At 45.1% G+C, this 9,481-nt stretch overlaps 1 protein-coding gene across 1 annotated transcript; it reads right to left on the bottom strand.

Annotated features, from left to right (window-relative positions):
• Positions 1–7,937: 7,937 nt before the first annotated feature.
• LOC102563624 (olfactory receptor 13G1) lies at positions 7,938–8,885 on the bottom strand. Its single transcript, XM_006275448.2, has one exon. It carries the CDS (start codon positions 8,883–8,885, stop codon positions 7,938–7,940), a length of 948 nt encoding a protein of 315 aa, XP_006275510.2.
• Positions 8,886–9,481: the final 596 nt, after the last annotated feature.

Here is a 9,481-nt window from a genome sequence, read left to right as displayed (position 1 = left end):
GAGGGTCTGTTTCCAGGGTTTGGGGCCCACGGGGATTACCCTCTCCCCTTTGGGAGCCTGTGGGGACGAGACGCCCCCACACCATCCTAGGTATTGGAGTAGGCACTGCATGAGGCACAATCCTGGACTGCCCAGCTGGATTTGGATCCAGAATGTGGGGGACCCATGGATTGCCCCCACCCATATGCCAGATCTAACATCCACTCTGGCTGGTCTGGGGCTGCATCACATCCAGTACCTGGTACATGCACTCTGGGAGCAGACCTGCAGACAGCACCTGTTCCAGATTGGCTGGAGCAGGTTCTGCATTTAACTTGCATCCGTGACTGGCCAGAAAGGGGATCCCAAGCATTGCATCTACATGCAGGAGGTTGAGTTCTGTGAATGTAACTCATGGACCATTCCTTTACTTCTCATCTGGCCCAGAGGCCCAGATGACTTTGATACCCCTGTCTTAGGACATTTAAGATCCAGAGTTAGAAACCAATACCTCACAACCCAGATCTAGCCCACAAGGAGACTGGTACAGCCTGCGGCACCATACATTGTGAGGAATGGAGGCACACAATGACAGGGGCACCTCATCCACCCTACATCATCCCGTTTTGTGCTACAAACTGTCAAACGCTTCTATATTGCCCATCTTCTCTACTGCCACTCCAGCCATCTGTGCTTTGTGCCCAGGGCTGGTCTCTCACCATCAAATTCAATATGTCCCATCACCTCTGATGAGACGAAGTGGTGGAACTTAGAGAGAGTAATCAAAGACTGCAGTGGGGAGGTGCAAGAGGAGTCCTAAGTACAGAGCAGGGAGGGGTAAGGCACTGAGGAGGTGATTGGTGGCTGGAGGTGGTGACAGTCCACCCTTCTAAGATGTTCTACAGTCTATACCAAGACTGAACAATATAAAAACATGTAGGATTAAGAAAAAAGAAAATCCTCTATGTCACTTTCTGAAGCCACTTTCCTCCAAATGTTCAGTGATGAGGAGGGTAATAAAAATCTGGATAGTCTCAGCTGAAACCGTGTTATAGCAGATGAGTTACAGGAGTATGGGCTCATCCACCTGAGCTAGGCATACCATACAATCTGGAACGTTGTTCATACAATCACAGCTCAGTCAAAATATGCACTCCACCATCTATAGTAGTTTAAAATGTCTGAGCTCTTCCAGCTGAGCAGCTATACATACTGTAACAGTATCTATATTTAGGGGGAAACAGGACATACAAAGAAATGTCTCTACTTTCCTGTAAACCAGGAATCATTCTTCTGAAATGACATAGCCAAATGCGCCCTTCATTAAAGCTGTATTCATGTGAATCTTTTAAATGACAGGAGAGAAGACGCCACATAATTTGATTCTTATTTTGTTTGTTTGTTGATTAAGATGGTATACAAGTTGGTGCTTCTGTATTTTCATACATAGAAGGAATTTCAGGTTTATTTGAATACACCCTTGTCTAGTACAGATATTATTGTCTCTCTCCTCATTATCTTCACAGTCCTTTCCTCTTAATGCCGCTATATGGCCTCTACTGAATATGATCTCCCACCATCTGGAGTGAGGCTAAAGTGTCTCCACTGTGTAAAATGGAGTGCCAAAAGGAGTGTGGTATAAAAATGGTGAAAGTAGCAAGACCCCCATGGCCACCATTTCTAAATCTTCAGTAGATCTTCCTAGAACAAGTCTGTTGAACTATTTTCACTTTGCAGATTCCATTGCAAACCCTTTCAGCATTCATCTTATCTCCTGAATCCTTAGCCATTCACACCACCATTATAGCATTGTACCACCACAGCCATTCAATTCTGACCACAGAGAAATTCACAGAAACTCTGGTGATGGCCGTGAATTAAGACCAGATTAGCACATGTGTGAGTGAGATCAGATTGCAAGTAAATATCAGAAACTCAGCTGAAAATGTATGTACTTTTGGAAAGGACAGTGATCTAGATTTCCAAGTAAGTCACCACAAAAATAAATGAAAAACTATAGAAGTGAAATTTATTTAACTTGTGTGTGTGTGTCTGTGTGCATTAGGGCGGTGCAAAGCTTCAGGTGGTGATTTGATTTGGAGGAGATTTGGCCCGATTTGATGGCCAAATCTCTGAATCTCAATCAAATCAGGGGACCAGTTAAAAAATCCGAATCAACTCCAAGCTCTCCGAATCTTCAGAAAAAGATTTGGAGAGCTTTGATGATTCAGGCAGTCCCTGGTGGCTTCTGCAGGGAGGTAAGTACTAGGGGCGGAGAAGGGGGGGCTGGGGGAGGGGACCATGGGGGGACCCCTGCCAGCCCCCAGCCCCTGCCCACTGCCCCAGCCCCTCCCGACCCCCACCCACTCTCCCAGCCCCCCTCCCCCCCATGGCTACTCCGCCTGCCCCAGCTCCCAGTGCTTTAAAAAAAAAGTCCCCACTCACCAGGTACTGTCGGGCGGGGGTTGGGGGTGATCCTCACCGCTCCCCACTGCTACCACACTGCATGGGGGACTCTGCATGAGCCTCTTGACCCCCCCTCGCTCCCCCAGCTCCCCCCATGGCTGCTCTGCCCACCCCAGCTCCAGCCCTTTAAGAAAAAAACCCAAGAAAAACCCTAGACTCACCATTCCTGCAGCAGCCTCAGAGCTTCGGGGGCTCCTGCAGAGCCCTCCACATGGTGTTGGGCAGTGTGGGGCAGCACCCAGTGAGTTGTGGGGTTTTTTCAAAGTGCCGGGAGCTGGGGCGGGCAGGGTGGCCATTGCCATGCTGGGAGAGTGGGCGGGGGATGGACCTGGGTGATTTGGAGATTCAGCTGAATCGATTCGGGGCAGTAATTCAAATCACTGAATCAAATCACTGCCCCCCGAATCAGCCGAATCCAAACCCGAAGTGAATACCAGCTGCTTCACACATGCCTAGTGTGCATGTGTGTACACGTGCACACACACACACACACACACACGAGGGCTGTTCAGAAAGTATCAAGATTGATGCTGTAGGAAACAAAACACATTTAGTCTTGATACTTTTTGAACAGACATTGTATATTTAAAAAAATGTGTGGGTGTATCTATATATGTACGTGTGTGAGTGCAGGAACTGGTCCCCACTGCCACCACTCCTCATGGGGGGCTCTCATTTATCGCTGCAGAAACGGTGAGTATCATTTGCCTCAACAGAAAAAAAAAAGGAAGGAAGGAAGGGCAGGAGGAGGAATGAATGAATCAAGACAAACCTCACCTCTCTGTAAATCCACACAAATTAATTCTTTACAGGGAAGGAGATAATTTAAGTACTGACTAGTACTAAAAGTACTGATTAAGTACTAAATTGATTAAAATTAATCCCATTTCAAAGAATCTCCTTCTACAAAAAGTTCTTCAATCCCTTGTGCGCCTGTCCAAGATTTCACTCTCAAACAATTCCCTGAAGGGGAAGAAAAGTGTGAGTCACTTAAACAGATTGAAAAAATATTCTCCATTAAGCTAGCAAAATACCTCTAGAAGTTGGTTATGAAGGTATCTCCCCTTTTATGAAATAACCCAAAGGAAACATAATTTCCCTTTACTTTTCTTTGTAAACCTTGTCAGGTTTCTATTAGCAGAGGTAGATTTCATATTAATCCCTCAGGATGAATTCTCAGGGTGCAATGCTGGCCCTTTAATTAGATGAATGCTAGTTATGGGAGTGGCCAGGATTGAACCTTTCGTCCAATCACTGGGCCAGATTGCAGCTGATCTGTGACCCCATCTGGCTTTCCATTCCAGGATCTCTAGCATGCAGTGCCTCTGCTAATACCATGGGTGTATCACCTTCTGATTCCCTGAAGCCTTACTTCTTTATTGGTCTTGGAAGTCGGTTGGCTAGACTGACATCTTGGAGCGGAGGAATAGTGCAGTTTAGTAAATGCAATAGTGTAGATTCTGAACTGAAGTTAAACCAATTTAATCTATCAATCTCACTCTATTTACCCAGCCCAGGACTGAATATCACTGGGTAGAAAATTTGAAGTCAGGCACAATGCTGTCAAATTATTGAAAGCCTCAATATTTTACTAGAAAAAACATATGCAGGAAAGGGTGCTTCCTTTGACTCTCGTGACTGCATGAGTACTTGGAAGACTGGTGATACCAGGAGGAAAATCCTTTGACTTGGATATTCACCACTGCCGCATTTCAGTGCAGGCCTGGTGCACCTAAAAGGAGTTTTGGCACATGGCTAACAGGATGAAATGTATTATTGGTTATGGTATTATACAACTGGTCAAACCTGAGAGAATCCTTCTGACTCAATTTTGTTTGGTCCACTCAGGTGAAATGGGAAGAAACTGGGATTTATGTTATTTTTAAAGAGCATTCCTGAATTGCTGTAAATCATTGTAATGTGAGTGGCTTTGCCATTAGTAGTCATTCTGGGTATGCCTCCAGTATTTCATGGGAATGTTTCCTAGGCTGGCATGAGTCCATAAATATTTATGCATTGATCACGGGTGAAGAAATTCCCCTTGATTCAATGAGTAGCCTTCATGGATGGATCTCTGTGATGAGTGACAGGGGTGTGACCATGTCCACTTCAGCACATGCACAACGATTTCTCTGAGCTTCCCTACAGCTGGTCATTGTAGGCTCCTGGTGGGCACAAGGATTAGACTGCTATGTTTCCAGGAAGCTTGTCCATTTGGAGTTTGTATGGGAGGAACCAGATGGTTTCCATTGTGGCTGCCATTTTTCCAGTCTCCTGCAACCCCAGGGTCCACAATGCCTGTACTGATTCCTCTTCTTCAAAGGAATCCTGACCAAATCAAGAGACAGAACCAAACTGAGATCACTGCCTCCACAAGCTTGCACTTAACCCAGAATACCTGCCTTATGAGCCTTGGGTTCCTGCTGCACTTCCAGTAGGGCTGTGCAAAACTTTGGTCCCTGAATCGATTCAATGGAGATTCGGCCTGATTCGGTGGCCGAATCTCCAAATCCAAATCAAATCAGAGGACCCTTTAATCTCTTTGAATTGAATTGGAACCCTCCGAATCGATTCAGAGAGATTCGGAAAGATTTGGTGATTTGGACACAGACACAGTTTTAAATGTTTTTTCTACACACCTCTAGGTAGCAGGGGCTCTGAATGCTGCGGTGCTGGGGCAAATGCAGAATCCCACAGAAGCAGGGGAGGCTCCCCAGCATGCTCAGCAGCAGACCCAGAAGTGGACCACAAGCACTTCCAGGTCCACCAGTGAGCATGCTGCGCCCCCCCCTCCCCCCGTGCCCCCTTGGCTCGGCGACTAGTGGCTCCTGGGCCTGGGGCAGCACCTGGGGCCCCACTGTGGCTGATAGCCAGGCTGGGAGGGCCTGGGGGGAGGAGCCCATGCGCTCCCTGGCAGACTGGGAAGTGGACTGGAAGTAGTTCTGGTTCACTTCCGGGTTCACTGCTGAGCATGTGGAGGGCCTCCCACGCTCCTGTGGGATGCTCCATCTGCCCCAGCACCGCAGCGGTCATGAGCCGCGCTGCTACCTCAAGGCATGCAGAAAAAACTTTTAAAGCTGTGCCTACGTCCGAATTGCTGATTCGCCAAATCAGCTTCGAATCGTCAGATTTGGATTCAACCAAATCAAATCAGGGACAGTGATCCAAATCAATGGATTGAATCACTGTCCCTGATTCGGGCCGAATCCAAATCGAATAGGGACTGCTGTGCACACCCCTAACTTCCAGCCCTTGCCCAGTAGAGATCATTTTAATTCCCTGCCTATTTTTGCCTCTCTCTCCCTTTTCTGTGTTCATTTGCCTTCTCGCTACCTCAGCCTCTAGGGCAGCTTGTCACAACAATTCTGTGAGACTTGTGTCAAAAAGATACCTCAGTGCTGATACTGAAAGTGTGCCTGTCACGTTTTATAATCCCCCTCCTCATCTTAAATCTGCTCTTTTGCCTTACCCTGCATTTACCTCTGTGGGGAGGCTCACCAGGATCTTGCTTCTATTGAATGGTGAGATGCTTGCTTCAACTTCCAGCCTAAACATGTTCACAGGAATGTTATCCACATTTATTCTTGTACGAAGAATGCCTTAAAGCTTAAATAATCCTTCATCCTCTGGATTTTACCTAGTGGCTGCCCAAAGTTCAGCTTGTGATCAACTCTAAGTTACCCGACAAAAGTGCAGGAGTTTTCTATTTCCCATTACTGGGCAGCGTGGGTAACAGATGCCCTCCAGACGCATGTAGATATCTGTCAATTCCAATAATTGTGACACTTAGGCACTTGTAGTATGTCATAGAGTCAGTCCTGCAATTTGGACAGGTATCACCAAATTAATCATGAGCTGCCCTTTGCATGGCCACTAAGTGAACCAGTATTCCACCCCTGATCTCAGTGCGTACTGAAACCTATGTAAGGTAGGTTCTAGGATATGCTCCCTCTCAAAAAACAATAGTTTAAGAAAATCTAAACTGTGGTGCTCTCCTCCCTAGCATCCTTGGGAAAAAACATTAATCTTTTTTGCTTTCAGGGTGGCAGGGGAGCAGTGCATGGGATTTTCCATGTAGAACAACCAATAAGAACTACCTATAGCTCAACAGAATGGCAACAAGGAAATTACAAAATCCTCTTTCTTGATTTCCAACCCTGTTTCAAAAACTTCTTAACATATTTCTCATCTCTTTCTCTGTTTCTTTTTTTCCTCCCCCCCACCGCATCCTTCACTTCTTCCTGAGACTTAAATGTTAAAGTTAAAGAAATATTTAATGATGGATGTAAAAGGGGAAGGCAGGGTAGATTTGTACCTTACCACAGTAGATATAGATATATTAAAAGCATGTTAAAAATATTTAAAAGGAGGGCCATCAACAGTAAGTTAATATGAAATCTACAGTGGTCAGAGGTATCATATCTTAAGAGCATACAGCCAGAAGAGGTGCTTTTATTAACACCTTATCCACGGCCTTGCATTTATACAGCAGTCCTAAATGAGAACAAAAATGATAAACACTTGTTTATAAAACTCTGGAACTTAAACAAGACACATGGATAAGTAAAATTCAAACAGGAACCAAAGTATATTGAGATATATTTTGGATTTTAATATTTCACAAAAAATAAAGAACAAAGAGAGAGTCAAGTTTTATTGTTCTGTTTGCTTTCCTTCATACACCCTGAGGTAATGATCCTATATTGGAAGGATAGCGTTACACAGTGGACGTATCTACAAGAGATGCTTAATGCCCATTGGCCTAATTCTAGTGTGCATTTGCACAGCTGGCAAAAACTGTGTTAATGCACCGTATATTAATCCACTAGGCATTAAGCATCACACAAAAAGTGTTCATATGCAGTAATGCACAGTAGCTTTAGGTCAATGGGCATTAAGCATCACTCAAAAAACATTCTCCTGTGCTAATATGCAGGAGCCCCGATTACTTAGTACCTGTTATTACTAAATTTAATGTGCCGTAATTATGGCGCATTCATGAACATGTAGACACTCTTAGTGCATCCTATCGATCCATGATAGGAGACCGTGAATAATTAATGTTATTGGAGGCACAATATACAACTGGTATAAACTGGTGCATTACACTCCACTTTTATCATTGTGCTATGAACCTAGAGCTGGATCCTGTCCGACATGTAAGGTATCTAACAGCCATTCTATTCTACCCTGTTCAACTCCTGATAATCCATTACTACTTCTATTCTGTTAACATACCACTCTCTCATGTTTTATACTAAGTCACAAAAAAGCAGCAAGGAGGAAGGTGACACATTCATTGGTTGCATTATCTTCCATCCATTCTACAAAAACAGAAGAAAAATAATTTGGCTGCTGGGGGATAACAATAAAGGAGAATTTCAGATAAAGAGGGTGTCAGCCAGTGTCCATTAAAGCCCACCATAGTGCAAAATTCCCCGTCAGATGTAGACCCAGAATAGATGTCACAAGGTTACAGGGAATCAAGTTCACTAGTGCCAAGATGAATTTTTCTTGTAGAACGGATGGATTTTCCTGAAGGCCACTTTGACCTCCTTGTTGCGCAGGCTGTAGATCAGAGGATTCAGCACTGGAGTCACAAGTGTGTAGAGCACAGCCACCTTCTTGTCCTTCTCCAGGTTGTAGCTGGAGGGTGGACGGATGTAGGTGTAGATCATAGTGGAGTAGTAGAGGCCAACCACAACAAGATGTGAGGAACACGTGGAGAAGGCTCTTTGTTTCCCTTCTGAACCCTGAATTTTCAGGATGCTCCTGATGATAAAGCCATAGGACGTGGTAATCAGCAAGACGTTCATCATGGCTAGGAAAATATCAGCCATGAATGCCATGATTTCATTGAGGTAAGTTGAGCTGCAGGATATTGCCAGCATGGCTGGGATCTCACAGAAGAAGTGCTGGATAAGGTTGGGCCCACAGAAATCTAGACGCCTCATGAGCAATGTGTGTACAAGGGAATTTATGACTCCAAGTGCCCAGATACTGGCCGCCAATGTGATACAGACTCTCTTGGTCATGATGGTTACATAGTGTAAAGGATGACAGATGGCCATGTACCTGTCAAAGGCCATGGCAGTGAGGAGAACAAGCTCTGTTGCTCCTGAGAAAGTGAAGGTAAAAAGCTGAGCCATGCAACCATTAAAGGAGATGTTTTTCTTTCCCAGCATCAGGTTATGCATCATTTTGGGCAGAACAGAAGAAGTGCAGAAAATGTCGATTAGAGCCAGGTTAGCAACAAAGAAGTACATGGGTTTGTGCAGAGGCGGGTGGAGGACAATTGCCAGGATGATCAGGGAGTTGCCTTGGATGGCAGCCATGAAGAGGCACAGGAGGACTCCAAAGAACAGACCATGGAGGTGAGGATAACCAAAGAGCCCCTCCAGGATGAAGTCAGATGCCCTGGTATTGTTACAGGCTTCCATTCTCGAGGGCTCTCATTCTATAAGAATGAAAATTAAAATGTAAACTATTGCAGCCAACTGAGAAGAAAGCTAGCCCATTGATAGACAGACAAACAGACTTTTAAAACCTTTATTATAAAAATGTTAAAAACAGAGAGTAAAAATGAGGAAGGATATTGCTCCAGAGGGGCTAGGCATCAGTCAACAAAAAAACACATTCATCAACAAAGAAACCCTTCGCTTTTAATAAGAGATTGGCACCCCCTTCACCCTTCCCACATGCCATTTATGTGGTCACATGTTTAGGACTAGCCCACTGCCTTGCACCATGAAGTTCCCCCTTGATGGCCCAGTGCAACACAAACTGGGCCACTTTCTTTTGTATGGTGAAATGCCCAAAGCTAAAGGGTACATGTGTCTGAAAAAGGAACTGAAAAAGATAGAGGGCTTCATGAGAGCTGAGCTTTTCTAGCTGGTTCCTCCATCACTTTAGTGCCACCATCTTGGTCTGGACCAAGCAGATCTTGGTCCCCTCAGCAGCTTTCTACAAGACAGGGGAAAGTGCAGTTTCACAGAAATCCAAGTCCAGCACAACAGAAAGAGCTGATGGACGCAAA

Source organism: Alligator mississippiensis, chromosome 15 (assembly GCF_030867095.1).
Source record: "Alligator mississippiensis isolate rAllMis1 chromosome 15, rAllMis1, whole genome shotgun sequence".
Taxonomy (NCBI): Eukaryota; Metazoa; Chordata; order Crocodylia; family Alligatoridae; genus Alligator; species Alligator mississippiensis.
This window is presented reverse-complemented; position numbering and strand designations above follow the sequence as displayed.